General features: G+C 44.3%; 1 protein-coding gene across 3 annotated transcripts in view; it reads right to left on the reverse strand.

Annotated features, from left to right (window-relative positions):
* The window catches only part of Rgs6 (regulator of G protein signaling 6), a 570,177-nt gene that overhangs the window by 57,324 nt on the left and 485,014 nt on the right, over positions 1-27,839 (reverse strand). For all 3 annotated transcript variants that reach the window (XM_076848119.2, XM_076848117.2, XM_076848116.2), the window contains exons 7-13: positions 27,429-27,493; positions 23,411-23,487; positions 21,005-21,086; positions 19,730-19,804; positions 18,131-18,229; positions 16,763-16,824; positions 6,102-6,212 (exon numbers count right to left, since the gene is read on the reverse strand). In XM_076848119.2, coding sequence (XP_076704234.2) covers positions 6,102-6,212; positions 16,763-16,824; positions 18,131-18,229; positions 19,730-19,804; positions 21,005-21,086; positions 23,411-23,487; positions 27,429-27,493 — 571 coding nt within the window. The remainder of the gene's footprint in view (positions 1-6,101; positions 6,213-16,762; positions 16,825-18,130; positions 18,230-19,729; positions 19,805-21,004; positions 21,087-23,410; positions 23,488-27,428; positions 27,494-27,839) is intronic.

The raw sequence follows: 27,839 nt of genomic DNA on the forward strand, positions 1-27,839 counted from the left end.
ACCCTTCTTCACCCACAGTGTCTGGGAGGGTGGGGGGAGGTCTTTACTGAAATTCCTGGGTCTTAAGAAGGGGCCGTACATCGCACTTCTGGCAGCTGACAGTTTAAAAAGTCACATACTTGACACTCCTGGTTTTGCAAAGCCCTTGGTCACTGGATGCTGGAACAGTCCTGGCCTTGCACAGAGACCTGGTTTCTATCATCATTCTGGCTTCTCCCTCCCCCAGGAACAGAAGATGCGCCTGTCTCATTTTCTCCCTTGGCACAGCACTCGGTCTCCCTTTGTTGTTTGAATCGGCCGACACCCCTACCCCCAGGGACGATTTTCTGCCCCCTGGTGGCTTAATGCCCTTTGCCAAGCGAGGAGGAATTCCAGTGCCAGGTGGAAGAGAGCAGTTTTATTCACCTTGCTACGTTTGTGTTCTGAGGACTTCTTGCTCAGAACACAGCACAGAGTAGGTTTCAGTGCCTATGTGTTGCATTAAACTAAGAGAAAAAAATTTACCTTTTGATGGTTTTATTAGTCATTTTCAGCCTTTCCTTCATGGGCGGGGCTGAAGTGAGATGTTGGCACTGGACCCACACTCCGTCTTTCCACCAGCACCACTGCCAGCGCCCGAGTGGGGACAAGAATCAGGACTACATTTTTGCTTGCATCTAGATGCTGCTTATAGGTGGACAGGACCTGCAGCTGTCTTAGGCTAGATATTAAATTAGAGACTGAACGCCAAGAGCAGAACTGGAGGGCTCTTAAGGGCAGGCAGCCCCCCTGAAGGTAAAGTGCCGTATAGGTTGGGATCAACCAAGTAGCCAGGTGACCATCATTGCCCCAAAGTATTGCATGCTTCTTTGCTGACTTAAGAACAAAGGAGGAAATTCATTTTATCACAGTGAATTAGGCTTTTAGTTCTCCTTCTTTTCTGAATACCAATGAATGACCAAAGGAAGAATCACTCACTTATCCATATCCATCCAACCTGCACTTTTGAGTGCCTACTAAGTGCCAGATGGAGGTTTAGATGCTAAATTATTTGCAAGTGATTTTATACTTTGATGAGTTATTGAATATTACATCCTTTCTCCACGCACCCCCCGCCAACTCACTGGAGGAATGAGCAGCCACTTTCAGTCGGGCAGTCACAGAAATTTTCCCTGAGGAAGGGACACCAATGACAAGGAGACGTGAATGAGAAGGAAAGCCAGCCCAGGGGAAGAATGGTCCAGAAGGGGAACAGTAAGACTCTGAAGTTCAATATTTATAAAACAAAAACAAACCACCCACCCCCGCCCCGCGCCCATAGTATGTAGGAATAAATGGTTCCTATCAGCAGATGATAAGTTTGAGGAATTTCAGAAAAGGAATAAAGCAAATGGATCAAATTCATGACACAGCTGATCAAGAGCAGTCTATGATGCCAGTGGAGTCATCAAAGACAGTAGCTGGGCAGGGGCTGGGGACAGAGCTCAGTGGCACAGTGCTTGCCTAGCATGTCCAAAGCCCTTCCCAAAGGAAGTCTGGGAAAATGCCAAGCTCTGGTGGCAGGACTGGAAGCAGAGGGCACGGCTGGGCATTAGACAGGGGACATAGGGAAGAAACTCAGTACAGAATAAGCACCACATGGAAGAAGGGGTTTGCTAAGTAAAGGGGGGTGCTTTTTGTTCAGTTTCTAACACAAGCAATAAGACCAGGGCAGTGCCTCTGCTAAGCTACAGCAAGTACACAGCGAAAAACCATCTCAGCAACGCAGTGACCTCTAAAGACACCCCAACTTTCCTGCTACCTCCAGCTGCTTCAGCAGATCTGACTGGGCTCCCCCAGGACCCATCACAGAGGGAGAAGAGTGGACTTCTTGGGGAGCACCCAAGGAGGGAGCTGAGGGGCAGTAGAACCTCCATCTGGACCTGACTCAGGGGCAGAGCACTTGTTCTGCTAAAGAAGGTGGGGCTCTGTCTCCCAAGGACCCCACAGCCGGGTCTTAGAGCTCTGAGAGAGGATCCAGTCTCAGCCTGCTCTGCATTCAGAGGGGTCCCTAATAATTTACCTGAGCCCTCCCACTGAGACACATGGTGGGGGAGCCCTATAGCGGCAGAAACTGCTCCGAAGAAAGCAGCCAGAGGCAACTCAGGGAACCACACCAGGAGTCCCCAAACCATGGTGTGTCCCAGAACCTCCTCCAGTGCTTGCTGAAGATGCAGGTGCCAAGGGCTGGGCATGGAGCACTGTGGTAAAGTACCTGTCTGGCCTATGCAAGGCCCTGGGTTCAATCCCCAGTACCAGAAGGGGAAAATTTTTTTTAGATGTCCAGAGCCGCTCCAGGGCATATTTTTTGTTTTTTGGGTTTTTTTTTTTTTTGCATGTGTGTTTTTAATGTTCACAGTTTGAGAACCATTGACCTGCATAGTTGCTGAGCGATCTCTCAGCACCTATTGATATTGTTTCCTAACCCAAGACTATGTGGGGAGATTAAAAGAAAAAATAAATGGCAAAGACCTTCATTTATGAAAGTGAATGGTCCCTCAAGTCACTGGGATGTGCAAGGAATCTTCTGCTCCGAGAGTGACTGGAGCTACGAAACAACGATCCTCTGATTAGTGACTGCCAGGGACCCAGACAAGGGGCAGAAATGGAATGGAGATATTTAAATACAAAATAAGGGAAATAAAATCGGTATCATGCTCTCCGGGGGATTCAGAAGGATAGACAGGAAGAGAGCAGAGCAGGCTGCTAAGAACAAAACCCAGCCAGCACCATCGGAAAGCGTGATCATTGCCACCCCTCCCAATTCTCAGTGGGAAAAGAAAAAGTCACCAAAGCATAAAATCACAGAATGGACACCACCGAAACCCACACTGGGGACTCTGAGAGCAGTGATTCCAGAGGTTGTCTCCTTTGAGTATAGAATAAAAAGACTCAGAGATGGAAATTAAGATTGGGAAAAGATAAGAGAGATGGCAGCTCCATTCTGGAAGTCAAGGATTCCTACCAAAGGATTTCCTGAAAAGAGAGGGTAGAATGGGAAAAAAAAAAAGAGAAGGTGTGATTCAACAATTAAAAAAAAAAAAAAAAGGAGAAAGACAAAAGACCCTGAATTCAAGAGAGCTGTAAGTTTTTGGATCAGAATGAAAGAAACTACCTGAATCATGTAGAAATATAAATAAAAAGAGATGCTCATTGACATACGAAAGAAGTTCGAAAATCTATCAAGTTCACGTACATCTGGAAAAGACTGGGATGTGGAAGAGGTGAAGGAAGCTTCTGCTTTTAATTTTACATATTTCACTCTATGTGTTTTTATTTTAGTGACATTTTTAATTAAAATATTTCAAAGTAACATTTTCTTTAATAGAGCTATAAAAAAACGTTGGCATAATGGGAGAAATAGACAAACTCTAGGTAGGGCAGAGGGGTGGGAGGGGAAGGGAGGGGGCAGGGGGTAATTAATGATGGTGGATTGTGATGATCATTACTATCCAAAGTATGAAGAGACAAATTGGTGTGAATATACTATGTATACAACCAGAGATATGAAAAATTGTGCTCTAATGTGTGTACTAAGAATTGCAATGCATTCTGCTGTCATAGATAAATTTTTAAAAATTGGCTTAAAGCTTGACTAGTGAAGCAAAAGTCAGGGAAGAGGAAAAGAAACAAGAAGAAAGAATGATATTCAGAAAATATAAAGTTATCAGGAAAAAGATACAATAAATGATCAAAGTAAATTCGAAGGTTATCCTTCCCAATATCCAAAGCAAAACAGCACTAGAAAAAATGATCTGAGGACATTAAAACTGTCAAATAAAAAAGAATGGACATCCAGTAGCCAGGTGAAGACTCTCGAATATATTAATAAAGAAATAGAAAGTTAAATGAGACTCCCCACCCCCAACCTATTGGATTTGCAAAATTAAAATGCTTGGGTTTGTAAGGATGTGGGGAAACAAGAACTTTCAATGAGGGTATGAAAAAATTTGTTTTAGTTTTGCTCAAGAGGAATCTAGGCACATGAACTAAAATTAAAATATGTGTACCATTCCCAGAAATTCTACTCCTGGAAAATTTATATTAAAGAAATAATTGGACTTGTGTACAGCAATGTTCCTTGAATCATTGTTAATGTTATAGAAAAAGACATGACTTTAATATTTATGACCCAGGGATGGAGTAAATATATTTTACTTCATTCATGCCAGGGGATATTATGCAGATATTTAAAAAGGATAAGGTGACTCCATGTGGGCTCACATGAAAAGATTGTCATGATACATTGCCAATTAAAAATATTGAGCAGAATATATAGATAAAGAACCCAATTATACTAAAGAGTAGGATATTTTATATGTGTATACATCTAAAGGGATAGACACTAAATCAGAGGTTCCCAAACTTTCTGAGTTCATGACACCCTTAGTGACTTAAGTTTTTCATGGTCTCCTTGGGCCAGAAAAATCCCTAACAGTTATTAAGTTCAGGATCAATCAACTTAATATGTATTTATGTACTTATGTGAAATGCAAATAAATTGAAAGAAAAAAAATTCTTTCTTTCTTTTTTTTTTTTTTTGGTACTGGAGATTGACTGCAGGGGCACTCAACCATTGAGCCACATCTCCAGACCTATTTTGTATTTTATAGAGACAGAGACTCACGGGAGTTGCTTAGTGTCTTGTTTTTGCCCTATTTTGTATTTTATTTAGGGACAGGGTCTCACTGAGTTGCTTAGTATCTCATTTTTGCTGAGGCTGGCTTTGATCTCGTGATCCTCCTGCCTCAGCCTCCCAAGTGGCTGGGATAATAGACATGCGTCACCTTGCCTGGCTATAAATAGCCAGCCACAATGTAAACCTGTTGCACATTTTCTCAAACTTTGGAATCAGATTGGATTCTACCACTCTCTTTTCTTCTCCCAGGTCGATTTTTATGCCGCATTAACTTTTTATCCCAGAAACTGCTCTGAACAATCTAGATTTGCAAACAGGTGACATCATTGAGAAGGATGGAATACGCTCTGTGGTTGACAGGGAGCCACCCTGAGCCTGTAGCTTACACCGTCTCTGACAGCTGACAGATATTGCTCTTCCCATCAACCATTTAGTCCATGGTAGCCCTAGTTCCTCCCTGCAGCTTGGAAATTAGGGCGTCAGACTATAAATAGGGGTTCTTCCTAGAAAATGATAATGGGCGAGAGGGAGAGAGGATTTTCTTCTTTGGGCACGTATGGATTGCTTTTTAGACTTTTCATAATAAACATTTATGACTTTTACTGATTTTTAGAGGGTCTCTCCATTTCAAGAGAAGATGACAGAAAAAAATAAAAAAGTGGAAGAGAACGTGAGTGTGACAGAAAAATGAGAAAAGAAATGTCTCCAGCTCGGGGGCAGAGGTTGCGAAGGCACAGAGCGCAGAATTGTTTACGCGCCTCCTGTAATTTTGGAAGTGGTCCAAGACCCTCTGGGCTTCCCTGGTTCAGCTGTTAAGTAGCTACACCTGTTCCCCTCACAGGGCAGGAGCGCCTGGGTGATGGAATTACTGCTGCCAGGCTTTCCAGAAGAGCAGAATGATGACATTCAGAGCTCTGGAACCCTCTGTCTGGGCTGCAGTCCTAACTGCCACATACTAAGCTGTGTGACCTTGGACAAGTTCATGAACTCTGCTGTGCCTGAGTTTCCTCATCAGTTCCATGGGAAGAGTAGTAATGTTTAATAATGTTTATGTGCTGAGAGTATTGAAGACACCTACTGTGTGATATGGCCAGTACAGAGCACGTGAGTGCCAGCTAACACTGCCACCACCTGCTAAGACAAAAACGCAGATTCTTTTTTTTTTTTTTTTTTTAATAGGAAAAAGTGAGTGACTGCCCAGTTATTTCGATGCACAAAGGGTCAGAGAGAGAGGTCAGAGGGAAGCCACAAGGACCACCCTTAAGTCAAAGCTCTAAGGAGGTACAAAGCTGGGACAAGCAGACCTCAGTCGGGGATTCCTGGCAAGGTTTCTGTGTTAGCAATAAAAAGCGTCAGATGAAGATAGGGCGTAATGTGATCTCATAGTTTTTTTTTTTTTTTTCCCTAAAACCCTCCTGCTCCCAAATTTTAAAACATTTTTTACCTCATCTCTATGTCCCATAAGGCGATGTCATCACTGATCCAGGGATTAGATGGCTCTGCGGGCGTTATGAAAGGATCATATTCCACATACTGTTCCGTGTAAGCAATTAAGCTGCAGGAGGGAAGCACAGAAAGGCACTGACTTCCCGGAAAAATGGCAACTCTGTTTCCCACAAATAAGAGAGCAGTCTTCCTATGACTCTAAATTAAAAAAGAATGTTTCTACTCCCACTTCTGACCAACCAAACTGCTTTCACTTGTCCTTGTTCCCTTCCTGTTATGAACATCAGCTCTGCATCCTATGGCTGCAGTCCTAGTATACAGATGAATTTTAAGATCTCCCCTGCCCCCTGTCCTGGTTTACCTGCAGCTTAGTGCACCATCTTGCTCTGCTTGTGCTAGCCTTACGGATGCACTGGTATAAACCTGCTTGATTTGCCTTCCTGCAAAGACCACAGGTCTCAAGGCATCAGGAGCTCACAGAAGACACTATGTATGGTTCTGCCAGGCGGCTGACCCAGCATTCACAAACAGGGGACTTTCTTATGGGAAAGTCTTTTAAATCCTGGCACACCACAAGGAGTTCACATAAGCATTTTCCCAAAAAGCCATTTCATTTTTCTAGTTATAACTACAACTATATATATATATAACGTAAAACAATCAAGTAGTATTAAATGGTTCTCAGTATCCCCTAAAAAGCAGTTATTGTTTTCTCTTATCTCTTCTTCCAGAGGCATCTACGTTCTATCTTCTGTTCCTTCTTCCTGTCTATTTCAACATTATGTGTTTTTGTAGCTGTTCTCAATTTGTCAATTCTAGACAAGGATTTAACTTCCTACTCACTAGTCTCCCAGCCCACCACTGCCCACCCTTCAATGTTCTTCCAAACAGACTTGTATAACTATTTTTGTTAAACCAGTGGTCAGTGTTGCTCAGCCTAGTAGCCAACTACTGCTTTCCAAGTGTCTTGAACAAACCTGTAAAACCCTTAGCAAAAACTTTTTCACATTTTATACATATGAGATAATTAATCAGTTCTCTTTCTATTCCCTAGAGATCTTCTCCCCTATCTTCTGGAATTCCTCTTCTCCACAGTCTGTAGCTCTCTTTCCCCAACATTGGACTGTTGGGGAAAGCAAAATCATCATCCTGAGACTTCCATTACTTCTATTGAAACCTCATTTCTCAGATTCTGTGTCTGGATCTTGGTTTATATATCACATTTTCTTTATCCATTCATCTGTTGAAGGGTACTTATTTGGTTATATAGTTTAGCTATTTTGAGTTCAGCTGCTATAGACATTGATGTGACTGTGTCGCTGTAGTATTCTGATTTTAAGTCCTTTGGGTAGGGTATTAAGCAAGGAGTCAGATAGCCGGATCAAATGGTGGTTCCATTCCAAGTTTTCTGAGAAATCTTACACTGCTTTCATAATGGTTGCACCACTTTGCAGACCCACCAGCAATGTACGAGTGTACCTTTCCCCCCACATCCTCACCAACATTTATTGTTGTTTGTATTCTTGATAATTGCAGATAGAACCTCTTTTATCTAATTACTTACAAGTTACGGAGGAGGCCATCCCCTGCTGGAGTACTGGTCCAGGTTGGAAGACCTTAGATTTAGTTCTTGGTTAAGACATCAAATCACTTTTATCAAGTTTACCATATATTATATAATAGGCTTGTTGAGAGGTGAAAAAAAATAGGAAAGCATTTCAAAGTAATCTTGAAGTCCTCTATAATCATCACATATATGAATGAAAGCACCATTCCAGGAGAGGTAGATCATGTGTCCTGAAAGTCTCATATAGGCCCTTCAGTGTTTCTCATTGAATTTTAAAAGGCCAGAGAGCAACTATTGAAGTGGGAAGTGCTGCCTGGTGACTCAAACCACAGTGACACACTGGCTTCCAACCAGGTCTCTTTTAGAGAAATTTGGGAGTATCTTTAGAGAACTGGATGGGGAAGGGGTGGTGTGATGGTTAATCTGAATTGTCAACTTGATTGGATAAATAGGTTTCTGGGTGTGTCAATGAGGGTGTGTCTAGCAATGATTGGCATGTGGGATAGCCAACTGAAATGGAGACCCTCCCTAAGTGTGGGCAGCTCCGTCCAATAGGGTAATGGCTTGCATGGAATAAAAGTTGGAAAAACAAAGACAGCAGCAGATGCAAGCTCAATTCTTCTTTTTTCTTTTTTTGTGGTGCTGGGGATTGAACCCAGGCCCTTGTGCCTGCAAGACAAGCACTCAACCAACTGAGTTATATCCCCAGCCCTCAATTCTTCTTGAATGGGTTCTTGATTGCTGCTGTGATCATCTGAGGCTATGGGATTCTGGCTTCTTCACTCTTCCAGAGTGGACTCTGCCAATGATTCTCCAGAAGCCTTTGGTCTTGGACTAGGGTAGCACTGTTGATCCTTCTTGTTCTGGGGCTTCAGCCCCTTGGACTGTTGTGCAGCTACTGGTTGGTCCAGCTCTCTAGCGTACAGATGGCTATCGGGGACAACTGGGGTTGTTTGGCATGAAACCGAACTAATACATCGAAAGGGGGGTGACAGGGAGGGGAATATGAAGGCATGTTCGTATTTCTTTTGTAGCACTGGCCAAAGAGGCTCCCTGTCCCCGTGTGCTTCCTGGGGTGCACAGACCACAGGATGAACAAAATCTGCTCAGGAGGCACAGAACAAAGAAAACGCCAGGCAGGCAATGAAGGAGACGGCCATGATCAATACCCAAAGTCAATACTAATGACCGCAGAAAGACTTGGGGAAGGACAGAGAAAGCATAAGGGAAAGTACAACAGAGGCAAGGTACGGGGCTTTGTGGGAGGCCCCCACATACACGGATGCACGTGGCAGAAAAGCAGGAGGAGGAGGAGATGGAGAATAGAAAATAAACCTAAGAAATCTAGAGGACGCTCATTAGGAACAATAGTTCTCACTGGGCTTCTTTAAACATTCTTGCGCCCTTGTCCCTGACGCTGTCTGATCACTCTCGGGTTTTCTTATTTTGAAGTTCTGGCATCAGTAGAAGATGCCATCTATCAACCTTTGTCAAACGTGCCACCCACCATCACTGGGGCTTTGAACTGGCTCCTGGGTGGAGGTGCAGAGCTGGCTGATCTGTCCACATACTCCTGCTCCCTCTCTCTGGAGTAGCTGGCACAAGTCAGCCAGATGCTGCCATGGAGACGCTCTGGTCAGTCGGCCATTTAGAAGACAGCGTTGGGCACTCCTGATGTCATTACATAGCAAACGGCTCTCTGGGTCAGGGGACATGCTCGCACTGAGCTAATGGCGAAGTCCAGTTTCCAACTCCATTAACCAGTCATGGGGTGCTAAATGGTTATTAATTCAAAACCTTCTCGATTTAGAGTGTGATTAGGGTCTACCTTGGATAAACTTGAAGAAGAAGGAAATGATGAAAGGGAGTTTAGAAAGCCTTTCGTTCAACCACTAGGAAAAAAGTTTTGGGTGTGATTCTTCCTTTCTGAACAACAGCAACAACAAAAAAAGTTGACATGACTTGGTTACAAATAATGTGACTTGTAAATAAAGAAACATTTGGCTGTGGAGTTGGAGGAAGAAGAGATGCGGCCCCCCAGGTGGAGTGACGCTGAGGAAGGCATCCCAGGAGCTCAGTGCACGTATGTGGGGTTTGGTTTGCAGAGTGGGTAGGAGAGGAGATGAAGAGACACCAACGTGGTTATTTTTCAAGGGAGAACAAGGCAAGCAGAGAAAGGCACAGTGACGCAGGGATCATCATTTCCACTTTGGTAGTTCAGTGGACATGTGCTAAGGCGTTCCTGAAGTCCCAGCCTCCAAACAAGCTGGAAAACGGACACCGAGGGTGCAAGGGGCGAGGAGGAGGACGCGTCCCCTTCCCCTTGGTGTGTGTGGTTTCTAAACTGGTAACATGAAAGGGAGCTGGAACAGAGGAGGACCTGGTGAGAGAGAAGGAAAAGCAGGACAGAGAGGAAGTTGGGTTCCCATCAGTTAGTTAATTAGGGTTTTCATGTAGGAGAAGGTGGGGAGGAGAGAGGTCAGATAAGGAACTCCCTTCCCAGCACCTCGGGAGGCTGAGGCAGGAGGCTCTCGGGTTCAAAGCCAGCCTCAGCCACTTAGTGAGGCCTTCAGCCACTTAGTCAGACCCTTTCTCTAAATAAAATATAAAAAGGGGCTGGGGATGTGGCTCAGTGGTTAAGTGCCCCTGGGTTCAATCCCTGGTTACTCCTCACACTCTCTCCGAAGAAAGACAGAAAGAAGTCCTTAACCATCGGTCACCCAGAGGAAATCTATTCAATAGAGAAACTTGGGATGAGTGAAGGGACTTCCAGGTGAATTGGGCCCCTCAGAAAGAAAAGCAAATGCCAGGAAAGGTCTCCTGGACCTTTTTCCCTGTACGCTACAGATTCCAGGTCCTGGTCTGGATACGGTGACCCTGGCTATAAATGTTACCTCTGATCTTTTTTTTTCTGTCTCCTCAGTTGAACTGGGAGAAAGGAGAAGGACCTCATGGTTTCTGGAATCACACAAGAGCAAAGTTGTAATGAATTCTTTGGCCTCCTTTTCCCCCTTCCCTTGAATCTATCATCAGACATTAAGTTCACGGACTTCTATCACCCCATCAGGTTTTTAATAGAGCCTTACGGTACTCAGTCCCTTGCTGTCTTATCTCATTTCATTAATTACATTTCATGATCACTGCAGGTCAGGAGGCAGAGGAGAAACCAGCACCCAATTTCTGGGAGCAGCGGCAATCTCAGAGATAGGCAAGCAGGATGAAGTTAAAAAAAAAAAAAATCAATGCAGCAGTCAGCCATGACTCACACATGGCTCCCAGGAATGGGCGAGGATGAGCCAAGCGCAGAGGCAGACTCAAAAAGAAACAACTTGATCTCTTCATGTGCAGGCAGTGTTCTGGGGCACCTGGGTGATGGTGACCCTGGCGTAGCTCAGCACCACTGCGGATGGGAAGAACCTGAGAACATGATGAACAGCTTGGAACTAAAATGTACAGTTCCGTATTTTTGAAGTTGGTCTGTTAAGCACCGTTAGGCTTGGGTGAGTAGAAAAGAGACTCTTTTGGGAACTCTTGCAAAGAGGAGGAAGACCTCATTTATTTGGCACCTTTGATTTTCCAGAGAACATAGACAAGTGACCAAAGGAGCCTCTTAGGGGAGTCTACAGGGGAAATAAACTTCAGGCCTCAAAATTCATTGTCTATCATGAAAGATAGCACACTTCACAGAGAAGACTCTTTGTTCTGGCTTTAGGATTAAGGCTAATACTTGGTTATTTGGTTTCCTAGTGTGTAAGATTCAAATTTCAAAAATGGATTCCATTGCCCCAGACCTTGAATCAAGTCTGGGATTATGTCTTGCTTTATCTGATAAAATTCAACAGAAAGTGACAGAGGGCCAGTTCCAAGCCTCAAGAGGTTTTGCCTGCTTCTTCCTTCACTCTTGTAATCCCACTGTCCCCGTGTGGACAAAATCAAGCCAGCCTGCTAGAGTCCAAGTGAAGCAGAGCCCAGTTGTCCCAGTTGAGGACACTCGAAACCTGCAGAAGCCAAACATGTGAGACAGTCCAGCCAAGATCAGCAGAGTAGCCCCCATAATCCATAGCAGCATGAACACACCTGGCTGAGCCCATGCAGCCAACTGACCCATGGACATATGAGTAATATAAAAGGCCTATACAGGGTTGGGATTGTGGCTCAGAGGTAGAGCGCTCACCTAGCATGCATGAGGCACTGGGTTCAATCCTCAGCACCATATAAATATAAAATAAAGATACTGTGTCCAACTATAACTAAAAAAAATACATATTAAAAGAAGGCCTATACAGCAGTCCTCCCTTATGGATGGTTTTTCTTTTTTTGTAGTTTTGGTTATCCATAGTCAATTGCAGCCTAGAAATATTAAATGGAAAATTCTAGGAATGAATAATTCATGTTTTAAATTGCTTGCTGGTTGGAGTAGTATAATGAAATCTTGAGCTCTTCTGCTCCACCCAGGACATGAATCATGTCTTTGTCCAGTGTATCTATGCTGTATATGCTACCTGCCCATTAGTCACTTAGTAGCCATCTGGGTTATCAGATCCACTGTCATGGCATTGCAATGCTTGCAGTCCTTGTTTTACTTAATAATGACCCCTAAAGTGCCAGAGTAGTGGTGGTAGTAATTCAGAGGAGCCAAAAAGAAGCCATAAAATACTTCAAGTGAAAAGGTGAAAGTACCCAAAGTTATTTAGAGAGACCACATTCATGTAACTTTTATTATACTATATTGTTCGGATTGTTCTGTTTTATTACAGGTTATTTAAATCTCCTACTGCACATAATTTACAAGTTAAACTTTACTACAGGTATGTATGCATAGGAAAAAAATAGTATAGAGAGTGCAGTACTAGCTGCAGTTTCAGGCATCCATTGGAAGTCTTGAAATGAATCCCTTGTAGGTAAGGGGAGAGCACTGTAGGTTTTAAGCCACCGGATTTTGGGGTGCTTTGCTAGTTAGCCATAGCTAATTGACATAACCAGTCAGCCACAGATTGGGAAGGGATGTTGGTTAGGAAGGAAGGGCTGCTAGAGACAAGCATGTGGATAGGAAGAAGGAAACAAGCCCACACTAAAAACCTAAAAACAGGGACTCAAAGAGCAGAATGGTCTGGGGCCATCTGGGGAAGGGAAAGCAGATTGTGGAACCTCTTAAGATCCTGATCATTGACAGAACTTGAAAGCACAATGTAAGGACACCGGCCCACGTCATCCAGAAGTAACTGAAATGTAGCATCCTTTCTTTAAGAAAGCAAGTATGCAAATGATCTTTAAGAAAGATTTTCACTTAAAATAGTTAAAATCAAAAGCTTAAGTATTCAGTGGTATTTGTCTGGAAAGTTCATTTGTGTGTGAAACAAAAACTGATACCTCAGGTGGGCTTTAGTGCTGCTTCTGGGTACAAAAGGCAGCCTGGGAAATGCAGCTTGGTCACCAGGAGGCTGGGATTTCAGGGACGTTTTAACATTTGTGGGGACAATGGACCGAAAATTTGAAATTGGAGTAACCTGAGAAAATTGTGCAGAAGAGCCAGTCTCCGCATGTGAGGTCCCTCTCTCCCAGGAGGCTCCAGATTAGCAGTGCCATGGAAGCAGAGGAGGGAGCCACCTGAATTGTGGGCTGCAGCACCAGCCTCTGGCTGCCTACAGGGCTTTCTGAGTGGGAGACGGAGAAGAGAGGGCGGGTGGGAAGAATTGCATTAGCCTGTCTTGTTGTTAAAGCCTGGTGTTGTTAAAGGTTTGCATCTGAACCGTCCCCCAAAGGCTCATGTGTTGAAGGATTGACCTCCAATGCAGCAATCCATGTTCAGAGGTGGGGACTTGGGGAAGTGATTGGGTCAGGAGGCCTTTAACCCATCAGTGGATTAATCCATTGAGGAATTACTATTTGAAGGCCTTATTGAGAGTTGGGGAAACTGCAGGTGGTGAACCCTAGTTGGAGAAAGTAGGTCTCTGGAGATGTGACCTGGAAGGGCATTGTCCCTTGCCCTATTTCTTTCCCCTCTGCTTCCTGGTTGCCATGGAGTGAGTGGCTGTCCCCTGCCATGCTCTTCCTCCATGATGTTCTGCCTTTGTGTTGGACCCAGAGCAATGGAACCAGCTGACTGTGGACTAAACCCTCTGAAACCATGAGCCAAAATGAATCTTTCCTCCTCTAAGTTGAACTTCTCAGGTATTTGTCACAGAGGTGGAAAGCTAACATACCCTGTACTCCTCTGAGCACTCAGTTCATTCCATCTCACACACCTGAATCCTGCTCCTTTCTAAAACACCATTAGTCACCTTCCGGAAAATAATAACCTTCACATCCATCGTGAGGGTACTGAGGGCCAAGCACCAGACCAAACTCTTGCCTGCCAACTAAGCACCACTACCCTCTTTCCTTTAAAGAGGTGGAAAGGAGGCACAGAGAGATGAAGTCATGGGCTTCCTCAATTAGGAAACAGGAAATGGCTGAGGGGGAGTCAAACCTCCACGGCTGTCCCCATCCTCTAAACGGTGGTCTGCTGTAGTTTGCAAAGCTTCCTTATTCCCTCCCAATTAGGTCTGTCTGTGCTTTTAACCCCACGCTGACTCTTGTCTTTTCAGAACAGGGCCTTTGCTATCACCAGCCTGCCGAAACTCAGGGGACGAAATGGAAAAAATATGGGGATCTCTCCTCTGGGGGGATGCAGTCCTGACTAATTACCACTTATCACCTGGGGCGGGCCCAGCTGTGTGGCCCACCTGCGAGAGCTCAGCTTTCCCCTCTGGCTAGCTGCCAGGGCCACCTCCTTGGCCTCACCTCCGTGGAGCCCAGCCAGCTGACAGACAGACCAGCTCCGGGATGCTTTATCTCCTGCTAACACCCGGCTTCCTCTCCCTCCTCCCCCTATCTGGGAGTTTCCTTGTGGCTCTAATGAAAAGCCTCCTGTCATCTTGAAGAGTTGCCAGTTATTGCTGCTGGGAATAAAATCCAGCCTCTGCTGGGGTCAGGCTCCTGGAAGCTTCTAGCTGGGGAGTGAGGCTCTGCGGTTGGACTAATCCCTTGATGTGAGCAGCACTCAAGCATAATTAGACATTCCAGGTGGGCTCCTCCCTGGGAGCCGGTAAACAAACAAACAATAAGCCCCCTCCCCACCTGGGCTTTCTCCCTGCCCTGGCCTCAGCACACCTGGTTCAAGTGGTTCCTCCACACCCCAGAGATAAGACATAGCTGGCAACTCTCCTGACGTGAACTCTCAGGTAAGTTTGAGATTCTGAGGAGCTGCCAATGGCTTCACGAGATCCTCAGAGGTCAGCTGAGTGAATTTGAAGATTATCCAAAATGTAGGTTCCTTGGGTCTACCAGTGAATCCAAATCCTTAGGGCAGAGGCTTGGGAATTTTCACTGTTGAACTTGCTTAACTGCCCTCCACCCCCCGCCCCTCCCCAACCCACACACATATACACACACCTGGGTTGTGGTGCTCAGACCACTGAACCTGGGCAGCTAAGCAGGGGGAAAGGGTCTCCTGCCTGCACTCCAAAATCTAAGAAACCCCTCCAAGCCAGGCCTTAGCCCTGCTAGTCCACAGGCCTCAGGAGTGTGCCAGCACATCATTTCTGTCCCTGTTTCACAGAGAAAAAGGCGTGTCGTTCCTCAGAGCTCTGAAACCAATGCATTGGAGGTCATTCAGCCAATTTCCTTCTCAGACCTTCTTTGGGGGCAAAGGCACCAGAGTGAGACATAAAAACCACTTTCAGAATCTGGCGCTCTGGCCAGAGCTTTGCACGATGAAAGGGGTGTGTGGGGGTAGCTCTGTAGCTGGCAGAGTGAGCTGTGACTGTGGCAGTTGACTGTGAGCGGGGCTCTAATCATTAGCAACCTCTGGAAGCAACTGCTTTAGGGAAAATAGGAACACTGTGATTCTCAGTGGGGGTGATTTTGTACCCCCTCCCCCACACCTCTGGCAATGTCTAGAGACATTTTTGGTTGTCACAACAGTAGGTGCAGGAACTCCTGGCCTCTAGTAGGTAGGCATCCGGGATACTGTGAAATATCTTATCGCGTATTGGACATTATAAACACAATGAGCAATGCTGGCCCAGAATGTCAACGGTGCCATTATCAAGAAACCCTGGAATAGATATAACATGCTGCCAAAGACATGAATCCAAATCCACAGATGTCCTTGGCCCTCAAAGGCAGAGTGTTAATTCAGGGTTTTGATTTGGGAATGGAATTTTCTTAGCTTCCGTTTGTCATTATTTATCTAAAGGTGTGGAAGGACCCAGGGGATGGCAGGGAAAGGCTTACAGGTGGGTCGTACAGTCCCCTAAACAAGCTGCCAATAAACACTAAGACCCCATTTAAGCCCTTGATTCCTCCAGAAATTGGTCACTGGTTGAACGGCAGCATTTGGACGAACAAATGTTCAGTTCTGGAGGGCCTGATTAGATTTATTCCATACGGATTCCCCAGGTGGTCTCCCGTCTTCACCGAAGAGTTCAAAAAACACACCATTTAGTTGATAAAATTGAATCTCCCACGAGTTAACGGAGTGGAACCAGCCACTGGTGCAGATTGAAGCACAAATGCTCCCGTGAAAGCCAGGCTTGGGGGGGCCAGATATTTTCCTAACAGTTGATTCGATGCAGTTCAGTGGTTGATGGTGTGTGGAAGCGGAACACCTCCGGAGGATCCAGTCCCCTCCTGTTTACGTGGCCAGCTCCTCAAAGGGCACACAGAATTTCTTTCCCCTATAAAGTGAATCTGGGCATTTTACAGCTGGAGAGGGAGCGATTCCATTTGAATTCATCAAGAGGCAGAAGGCAAAGAAGCATGCTGGAGCTTTTAAGGACATTCTTCCCTGATTGACAAGGTCCTGGGGCCACCCCCTGAGAAGTTTTAGCCACAGGACATTTCTTGACATCTTTCAAGAGAGGCCTGTTATCTTAGCTACATTCACAAGGAGTCTGCTTCTTTCTTTCTTTCTTTTTTTAATATGTCAGTTTAAGGACTAACTACATTCTAACTCTCGAAGTTGAACACTTGTTAATTATAAGCCTGTAACATTTCCCCCCTATAAACTATAAGAAGAAAGCAGTAAAATTATTGAGGGAAAAACATACCTTTCAGCCACTTTGGACATTTTCAAACAGTGTCTATCAATCTGTGCATTCAAAAATGTTATCTGGGGGAAAGAGAGAACAGAGATGTTGAAGACCAAAAGAGAATTCTTTTCCCCCCAGTGCATTCCACGAGCCCAGATCCTCCATGTCCTCCAAGAGCTGAATACCTCCTCTGGCAAGACTTCTCCTGCCCTCTGGCTTTGCATGCCTCCAACCAACATCCGAGGATACTTTAGGATTCTCACTCTACAATTTAGCCTAGGGCATGTACTTGCCTGCACCGTTATAATTTAAGTCGGGATTCCCAAAAGCTATTCCTAAAACTTAAAGGCAACATATATTCTGCAAAGCTTAGGAACAGCACAGAGTTAAGATGTGCACCGTAAAAATCTATTTTGCGTGAATTCCAGTGGCCATCCCTCTGCCCACCTTTCACACACGTATTACCCTGGGTGCTTGGCATGTTTGAATCCATCATCAAAGAGCGACATTGCAGATGTCTGTTTCTTCTTCCTGACCTAATAATAAATGTGCCCAGGGAAGATACCCCAAAGTTTACTCTTTAAACCCATCCCCCTTCAGAGGCTGGTAAAGCATGATACAAAGAGTAAGCCTCAAAGTTGCCTCAGTATTAGTAAATATCAGAAGGGAGTGATGTAATTAAGCGTTCTCTGTTGATCTGGGCTTCTTACAATGTTAAGAAGATGACATTAAATCAAATCATGCTCAAATGGCATTGGGATAGGGCTTACTTTATTCTTTTTATTTTTAAATATATTTAATGCTGAGGATTTAACCTGAGGGTGCTTTACTACTGAGCTACATCTCAGCCCTTTTTATTTTGTATTTTGAGACAGGGATCACACTAAGTTGCTCAGGGCCTTGCTAAGTGGCTGAGGCTGGCCTTGAACTTGCAATCCTCCTGCCTCAGCCTCCTAAGTTGCCGGGTTTACAGGTGTGCACCACCACACCCGGCTATTCTTAAGCTTTCCTTCTGAACCACAGCAATAGCATTGGTAGTGCTGAGCTGGTGGGGGTCTCTGGAAGGACAATGTACTTTTAAGGGTCCTGGGACATGATCCTCTTCCTCCCCCAGCTCCACAGCAGTGGGTGGGAACCCGGACCACAGGGGTCAGCCCCAGCATTGTGACTACTCATTTTATACTTCTTTAAGAATTGTTGGTGGAGAATCTTCCAGCTTCTCATGGGTTGTTCACACTGCGCTCAAAGGCTCTAGTCTCCCACTGATGGATTCCACAGTGGTTTCCAAGAACTCTAAGCTCTCCTGGTCTGCAGAGGTGAAGGTGAAAGGGGATTTTAAATCAACCCTGTCCTGTCCTGGGAGGGCAGCTGTGGCGAATCATTCACCTGTTTCCGGATGTCCTCTTTTGTAGTTTTCCTGATTGGCTGACTGGGTATGTGCACAGGACTCTGAGACTGGGACTCTTCCGTCACACCATACACGGACTAGAAGAAGCAAGAATAAGATCATGCACCTTCAGAGTTGAGGGGTGGCGAAGGGTCAGTTAGTTTAACCTCTCATCAGATTCTTTCAGGTCCCTCTATGACATCCACACAAAAGTGACAGGCCTCTGCTTGAATTTCTCAAATGATGTGAACTGTGCCTCTTGGGGCATCTCATCTCATTTTTTGAATGACAACTGCTAGGAAATCCTTCCTTTTGTCAAGTTGAAATGGTCTCCTTGCATGTCACTGTTTTTCCAGAAATGGCCCATGAGCCATCTGTGAAGAATCACCTGGGGGCACTTGGTAAAGACACATCTCATGGAGCTCCCCCCAGACCTGCTGTGGGTAGGTTGAGGATCTGCACTTTTATCAAATGTCCCAGGTGATTCTGAGGCTAAAGAAAGTTCAAGAACAACTGCTAAAAGTTATATGCAAAAAATCCTTTCTAAATTTTCTGCATGGCAGCAGATGACAGGCCCATCTGGTACAAAATTAAGATGCAGCATTTCAGGTTTTCTTTTTTAAGTGAAATGGATTTCTGGCCTCAGTTTCTTTGCTTGTCTAAAAGCTATGGCTCTTTTTAAAAGTGGTTCCTAGTGTTGGGAAGAGACTAAAGGCCACCTTTTGTGTTAGGAAAGAAACCAAGCCCTGAAGGACATGCAGGGTGGGGCTGACATCTATAAAATCAAGAAGGGTTCCGGAAGGCCTATGGGTCCATAAAATCTAGATATTAGAATTAGAATTAGGAGACTTTAAAGATTAAATGAGAACATTTAAGACAAGGACTAACAATTTAAAGTATAATTCAGTAGGCATTGTTATCTCAGTGACAAACAAAATACATAGCTGATTGATAAGTTGTATGATTGAAAAGTAGACTGAAAAATTCCACACCTGACCTCATGTGACAGGTTACAGTTAAAACACAGGCCATTAAAAAAATTGTATAAAACTACCTTCAAGGCTATGTGTATATGAAACATAAATAAATTTTGTGTTCAGACTTGGGTCCCATTCCCAAGATTTCTCATTATGTATATGCAAATATTCCAAACTCTGAGAAACATAATCCAAAATCAGAAACATTCTGGTCCTGAGCATTTTGGATAGGAGATACTCAATCTGTGTGTGTGTGTGTGTGTGTGTGTGTGTGTGTGTGACTTTAGGATGCCCTGGGGAAACCTCAGTCTGGCTTAGCTGCCCTCCTGGGGGCTCCTGACCAGCCTGTTCTTTCCCTAAGATGGCCCTCCTGGCCTGGTGGCTTATTGACTGGTTTCATTTCCACCCAACTGTGGGCTCTGTGAGAACCTGAAGCCCAGCAGCAAACATGGTACCCAGCACCCACCAGCCACTCAATAGATACTTCTAGAATTTACTAATAGAATGGTTTCAAAAGTTAAGATAGGGCAGATTTCCACATAGAAAATCATTACGTGGAGAATACCAGAAATGGAAGGGCTATTGGTACCAAGAAGTTTTAACTCAGCTCAATGAGCGAACCTTTTTAACCTTTTGTGGATTCTTCAAACGCCGACATTTTCTGATGTCCATTTCTGTTGTGTTCACACAGCCTGGCTGAGGGAAGAAGATCGTATAAATTATTTAGCCCAAGTAACACCACCAGAACAGACCTCTAGCTTCCCCATTATGGATATTCATGAAGGTTTTCACTGGGCTATAATGTAGGCTCTTATGTTCCTGTGAGAACGCCTCATTCTGACCTTCTGGTAAGGATGGTATGGGGCGGGTATAGTGTACGGTTTCTAAGAGCAAACTTATTATTCAAGTGGCAAGATGGCCAGTGGCTACAATTTATCTGTAACCTGAATCAGTATTTTCAACGATTTAACAGATATGGATAGGATATGGATAGGATGCCAAGAATATCGAGTTGCCCCATGTGCATGAGCCCAGACCAGGTTGAATAAGGTGGTGTTCTGCCTTCTCACTTCAGGCCTCATACGGTAAACCAGTCTGTTTAGAATTTATGGGGCCCCAAGTTTTTTTGCATTTCTGTTTTTTTGGTTGGTGGTTTTTCTGTTTACAATGGTTCCCAAGCAGAGTGCTAGAGTGCTGTCAGGTGATCCTAAGTGCAAAATGGCTTGGATGTGCCCTAAGGAAAAAATACGAGTTAGATGAGCTTCACTCTGGAATGGGTTATGGCTGTGAGTTCAATGTTACTGAACCAACGGTTCATGTGTTGGTTCATGTTAAGTAGGGAGATTTTTACACAGGAACAAACATTCAGCAAATTTACATATTGAACAGTTGACAAAAATGGGACCAGAGGCTCACAGGAACCCAGAGCTGTTCTTCTCTAGAGTGGATGCTTCAGTATTCACTATTCAGTGTTCACAGATTCCTTATAGAACATCACTACTGTCAAGGGCAAGAGCTAGCTGTATTTGAAAGACAAGAGTTTATTGAAAGACAATGGAAATGGAAATTGTTAATTTAGGGGAATGTCAAATTCTGGGGCTCAAATTTTCCCGGTAGAATTCTTATCACTCCTCTATTTCCATTTCCATATTTTCATGAATGGATTTTTTTTAAAAGGTGGCAACTGACATATTCTGGAATATCTGCTGAGATTTCATAAATGAACGGCCAAACCAATTTTACAAAGCATAGCACTTTTTAAAAGAAAGAGACACCTGATCACTAGAGACAGTCTTTTCTTTGTAGAGAAGAAAACAGGAAAATGAAAACACACACACACACACACACACACACACACACACATATTCATGGAGAACTAAAGTACAGCTTTCTCACCACTGGTCTGTGGACATCCCAAAAGGCACGTTCCTGACTATCCAAAATTTTCCGTTCCGTCTTGTCCTTTTTCCGATCTATCCTGAAAGAGAGGTAGTAAGAGATTTTTGTCCCCACCAGGACCCTTGCCCCAGTTCTCTGCTCTCATTTCTAGAAGCTAAGCTGCACCCAAGGATGTTGGCACCTATGTGGTCCCTGTTCTCTGCAGGTATACAGTTCCCTGGATTATAGATTGCCATATAAGTGCAAGAACATGATGGACCCACAGGAAGAACAAGAATGAAGTTGTCCCCCTAAAGTGTCAAGATCTGGGTTATTGAGAACTGAATTTCCCGTTGACACACCCCTTCCCTTTGAAGTGAATACTGACCCCACACATTTACAAGAAGGAATAGAATTACGGGTTTGGCAGTGTTCCATCTCAAATCTGAAAGTTTACTTTAGATTCAGAGCCAGTAGAAATGTCTTGAAAATGCTGCAATTATGTATTTTAAAAGTCACTGAAGCCAACTGGTTTTCTAAAGGCAGAATAATGGCCCTGGCCTGTGACAAGATGTAGAAGGTAAACATAACCAGTCTCAGGTGGGGGAGACAGAAATTGCAAGAGAGAAATTACAGGTGACAAAGACAAGATTATTTATGTTCCAATCAGTAGCCTAGATAAAAGACTTTTTTTTTTTTTTTTTAAAGCATGTGTTACTTCATATTATCTAAGTAAAAAGCAACTCAGATTAATTGTCATGTAACTTCTGGTTCCCGGCTCTCTTGGGAGCACTTTAGTTTACTGGACTGAAATAAACCCGTAATCACCCCATGATTTTTGTGATAATTACTGTGTACTTAAATGGCCCACAATTATAATGCAATCACAGAGTTAATCAAAAAAGTTAATGGAGAAACGCCATATATGTACAAAGTGCCGATGTCGATGTCCCCTCCCTTTATAACATGTGATGCCAATTGATTCTGCAAGAGCAAATTTGTGCTCCTCTCTGCTTCCCAGTGGCTTCTGAGTAACCAGGTTCATTTACCCTGCAGCCCATACAAATCCCTCTTGCTTCCCACCCGTTCTCCCACCTTTGATTTCCCCAGACAGTGCTTATTGCAGCTCAACCCCAGGGCCTTGTGCCCACCTCCTTCTGGGACTGCTGGGAGAATTAGGGTAATCAGTAGATGGCTGGCATCCTGGGCAGGGGACAGGCAGAGACTGCAGAGGGAGGGTGACAGCGATGACCGCATATAGAGTACTGGACCAGCTGACCTGAGATCATTTCACAACTCTGATCCATCCTCACCACGCAGCCCGAGACCCAGCTCTAGAGGATGCGGGATGCCACCCATAGAGCAAGAAAGCCTACGGGGCCTGCTCACATGCAAGTGGCACCCAGAAAAAAGGGACTTGTATTCTCCCCACTCCACATCCCTGTCCCATCCCATCATAGTCCCTCTCTTCCTATGGACACTGCTGTCGAAAGCAGATCCCCTGAGAAAGGACAGGGAAGACCCTCCCATAGCAATGCCATGACCCAGAATCACAGGGATCTGGTTGATGGCTATGTTTGTGGCTTTGGGGGACATTTATTCCTCATTCTTTATATTTCCTTCGAGAGGAAGGAATTTCTACTATATATTTAGGGAGGGAAAAATATGAAAAAAAAATCCTTTCAACTTTTTTTTCTTTTCTTCTCCTATTACTTTTTTCTTTTTATGGAGGAAGAATGAGTTTACTTATTGGTGAATTTGAAAGAATAAATTGAGAATGCTCAGGCTGATCCCTCTCTGCCCCCGTCTGGGTCAGTCTGTCCGCAGGATATCCCTTCTCTGTGTGCAGTAAACTTAGATGGGTTAGCTCAGCTCAGGTCTGGTAAGGAGCCCTACAGATCCCCATTTTTGCCCCGGAAGTACAAATTTAATTTGGACTTGAGGCCACAGATCCAGAGCCACACTTTATCATCTTTCAATTAATGGACTCCAAATGTTTGACTTCTGCGTCTTATTTTACAATTGATTTTAAACTCCTACCCTTGAGAGAAAAAGAGGAGAGTGGCTACTGGTCTTCTCTAAAATTTCAACATGTTTTCCTCTGAGAACCAAATCTGACACCCTACTGATTAGAAATCTTGGACAAATAGCTCTACCTTAGAAGCAGAGGGCTACATCTGGGAAGGTCCCCTTGCCTAGGGAGGCAGGTGCTTTTGAAACTATTACAGAGCTGCGTTGGTTCCAAGGATGAAATTTATCCATCCTGAGCTCACTTTGTGCTCACTCTCTACTGTTCTGCCCTCCTGAGAGATCAAAGAGATGAATGACAGCTGGAAGCCTCCCTTCAGCAATCCCACCCTCACACCGTCTCCTGTTGCAGAGAGTCTTTTTCCCTCTGAGAGGGTCTCTGTTAGGTTCACCTACTTTACTTGCGCCTCTGCTTGCATAAAGATGAATTCCCACTTCCTTGCAAACGCCCTCTGAAGTCTTGCTAGGTTTTCCTAGGGAGAAGCGAAATCGACAAAAAGGCATTAATCATCGTAAGTGAACTCATCGACACCCAGGCTTATTACAAGGCGGCCATCCATTTTGGTTACCCGCGACAAACAGCAGGGCCCTGCATTAAGTCCGTCGGACATGAACACAGTTTGACTTTGCCCCACGCTCTGCTTGTACAGAGCTGCACTATTAATATTCATTGGTACATCCATTAAGTTGGAAGTCTCTGTGGTTCGCCAGATACCTGTCCTCTTGTGTGTTTTTATAAGAACGCTACTCACCTAGCACTTGTTATAATGGCTGCAGAACGTAATGGTGTGTGGCTGTTGGGAAAGGAATGACAGGGGCTATGCAACCTGTTGGGTCTCTCCAAGAGCCAAATCACAGATGGACTTCTCAAGGACAAGCCTGGGAGGTTCACGGGACAGGAGAACCCGGAGGACTTGGCCTGAGTGATTTTTAAAGTTAGGATTCCAAAGTGGACCAAAGGGGGTGTCTCTCTTTGTGATTTTCATAAAAGGAAAGCCCCCAAAACAGGAGAAAGGAAATCGTCAAGGGTTTCTTTAAAAAATAATAATAATAAAGTAGAGAAGTATTTTCTCTAAGTCTGCAGACTTAGCTAGTGGAACATTAGGATTTGGTGAGGAGGGGAGTTTGACAGGGCCCTTAATGATCCTCCTAATTCTGATTAATGCAAGGCCAGAGCCCACATTATGCTATGTATTTTCATAGAGCTCATGCCAACACTAATTGATTACCCTCATTAGTGGATTATTAATATAAAGGGAGCTTCAACTGAAGAGCATCACACATGAACTCACAGCTATTACCAAAGCTTGGTGTGCAAGTACACCTAAAAATCTGCCCTTTTGACTTTCCACTGTTTCTAGGAGGCCAAGCTGGTGATGACTAAGTGTCAATCGGTTAAGGAGTAGTTATATGAATGATGATAAAGTCACACCATGGAATGCTAGGCAGCCATTAAAAATGATACTGTAGATTATATTACTGGTATGGAAAGTCTCCCCAGATCATATCATATGGGACTGGGAGAGAAGTACCAGAGATAATAATGTTTTTGGCATAATTCTATATTTTTTTGTAAAGAAAAAAATGTATGCATAGAAAAACCGTGGTGGTGGGAAATCACAGGTGACATAGGTTGTTATCTCTCCTTTTTTCACTGTTTGAAATTTTGTTTTCTACAAAGGGAATATAACCAGAACATTTTAATAAAATGACTGAATTTTGAAAACAAAATGCTTTTTTTGTTCCTAATAATTTTTGTGCAGAACCTACTTCCACCTGAAAAAAAAATCATGCCATATTCTTTACAAATACCAGAGCACAATACTATAGTGCAAGAGAAGAGAAAACCAAGTAAAACACACCCAGAGATGGTGCAGTTATACGTCTAACCGTGAGGTTCATGGGAAGAGAAACAGGAGGGAGGGGCCACATCCCTCGTCAGTCTGGATCTTTCCTACAGATTGTGTCAGGGAAGTGATGGTGTCGGGTTCAAGTTTCTTGCCCTGGTTACATAAAGAGTAAAACAGCCTTGGGAAGAAGGGTCATGTGGCTTCTAGCGGCATCAGGGAAGACAGCGGCAGAAATGAGCACCCAGCGGCAGAAATGAGCACCCAGGCTGCAGAACATAATGGTGTGTGGCTATTGGGAAAGGAATGACAGGGGTACCAGGCCAGATTTGCTTGGGAAGGTCCCATTGAATGTCCCCTCCTAGGATCTGACAGGCAGACTCCGCCAGGTCCCAAGCCTTGGACGACCTCCTGTGCTCTCTCCTCCCATTCACAGGTCCAGATGCCAGAGAGATCAAAGAGGGCTGGGAGCCCCCTGCAGGTCCCATTGGCACACACATATTTTCTTTGGGCAGCGAGGGTGTGGTGGCTTGGAAAGTTGGGGCATAGGTCCCCAAGAGAGGCAAGGCCTGGCGGGGGACCTCATCATCCTTTGGGAAGACTGAGACAGTGCAACTGGAAGGTGAGAGGGTCTGATGATGTTGTTAATGCTGGACCTTCCAAGGAAGGACTGTCCCCTGCCCTTAATGTCGCCTCTCCTCCCACGGTGGCTGGCCCCTCAGTCTTCTGGTGGCTCAGCAACACCTCTGCTGGAGATTACGGAGGCACTGGGAAGTGGAAGGTTCACAGTTTAGCCAATTTTCCCGATTCTCTGCATATAGAGTTCAGTTTGGGGGAAAGACTCTGCCACCCAAAGTTAAAAGATATGTCTGAAGCTCCGTCTGAGTCCTCAGGCTCTCTGTGCTTTGTTAAATGAGAATGGCTAGGAGCCTGGTGTGGACCTCTGATTCCTGCAAGGAATCCCATCTGATGAAGGAAGACAGGGAGGAAGGTGAGAAGGTAGGAAAGGAGACAGCTCTGTACTATATCTTCCCTTATTTTCTGAATTGAATTTTGTCCTTAGATTCTGCAGGAGCATGGGTTTAAAGATACAATTTTAAATTTCACTTCAGAAGATCATGACACAGTAAATTTGACTTTTTAACTTTTGCAACAGTTAACAGTTCTGTGACTTTTTAAAAAAATGATTTTTAGTTGTTGATGGACCTTTTATTTTATTTATTCTTATGTGGTGCTGAGAATGGAACCCAGTGCCTCAGGCATGCTAGGCAAGCACTCTACCACCGAGTCACAACCCCAGCCCACAGTCCTGTGACTTTTGACACATGTACAGGTTCATGTAACCACCACCACAATCAAGATATAGAATAGTTCCTCACCTTCTCTGGATCTCTCCAGTTATCATTTGATGGTCACATTGTACCCCACCCATAACCAAAGCCACTGATTTGTTTTTTCTCATGATAGTTTTGTCTTTATAAAATGCAATATAGAGCTGGGGTTGTGGCTCAGTGGTAGAACCCTTTCCTAGCATGTGTGAGGCACTGGGTTTGATTCTCAGCACCACATACAAATAAATAAAAATAAAGGTCCATTGACACCTAAAAAAAATTTAAAAATGCAATATAAATGGAATTACTGATTTGAGACTGATTCCTTTCATTCAACATAATGGGTTGGATACTCAGCCAAGTGATTGTGCATACCAATAGTTCCTTCCTTTTCCCTGCAGAATAGCATTTCATCATATGGACATATCATCCTACTTTATCCATGCACCTGTTAGTGCACATTGGGTTGTTTTTAGTTTTTAATTACCACATATAACTGGTGTGGATCTTAGTGTATAGGGTTTTGTGTGAACATAAGTTCTGATTTATCTCGGGTATGTGCGTAGCAGTGAGATTACTTGGCTATATGGTAAGTGTATGTTTATAAGAAACTGCCAAACAATTTTTCAGAGTGGCTGTACCATTTTGCCACCTCACCAGCAATACAGGATGGTTCCAGCTGTTCTGCATGCTCACTACCACTTAGTAGTCTCAGTATTTTTTTAGAATATTCTTTTTGGTTGTAGATGGACATGATACCTTTATTTAATTAATTTATTTTTATGTGGTGTTGAAGATCGAACCCAGTGCTTCTCACATGCGAGGTGAGTGCTCCACCACTGAGCCCCAGCCCCAGCCCGTCAGTATTTTTTATTCTAGTCATTCTAACAGGTGGGTGGTGGAGTCTCACCAGGGAGTCCATCTGCTTCACAAATGGCTAATGGCATCGGGTATTTTTCTGTGTGCCTCCTCGCCATCTTTTTGTCCTCTTTGGTGAAATATCTGTTCAAGTCCCTTTGCCTATTTTTATGTGGAGTTGTTTATTATTCTTTTATTGCGGAGTTTTGAGAGTTATTTATATAAAAATGCAGTTTTATTGTGATGGTGAGAGAAGCTGAGAACATAGGAAATAGAAGAGACTCCCCTCCCTGTGTCAGGAAGGGGTAAGAAAAGGAAAATACCACCGTGGAGCTTAGAGACCCTCCCACACCTAGCCTGGGAAATGGCCATACTTACGGCTTCATAATCAGCCAATTCCAGCCTCGCTTTATTCTGCATGGTCCTCTTGCAGAGATAGATGGCTGAGGGAGGAAGAGAAAGGACAATATGCATCAGGCCAGCAGAGCAGTGGAATCATGTGTTCCTCCATCCCTCCATCTCTTCATCTATCCATTTATCCATCCCTACATCCATCCATGCAATCATGCATCCATCCCTTCATCCCTTCATCTATACATTCCTCCATCCATCCATCCATTCATGCATCCATCCACCCACCCATCCACTCATCCCTCCCTCCCTCCATCCCTCCATCTCTTCATCCATATGTTCCTCCCTCCATTCCTCCATCCCTCCTTCTCTTCATCCATCCATCCATCCATCCATCCATCCATTCCTCCCCCCATTCCTCCATCCCTCCATCTCTTT

This window comes from Callospermophilus lateralis, chromosome 3 (genome assembly GCF_048772815.1).
Source record: "Callospermophilus lateralis isolate mCalLat2 chromosome 3, mCalLat2.hap1, whole genome shotgun sequence".
Lineage (NCBI taxonomy): Eukaryota > Metazoa > Chordata > Mammalia > Rodentia > Sciuridae > Callospermophilus > Callospermophilus lateralis.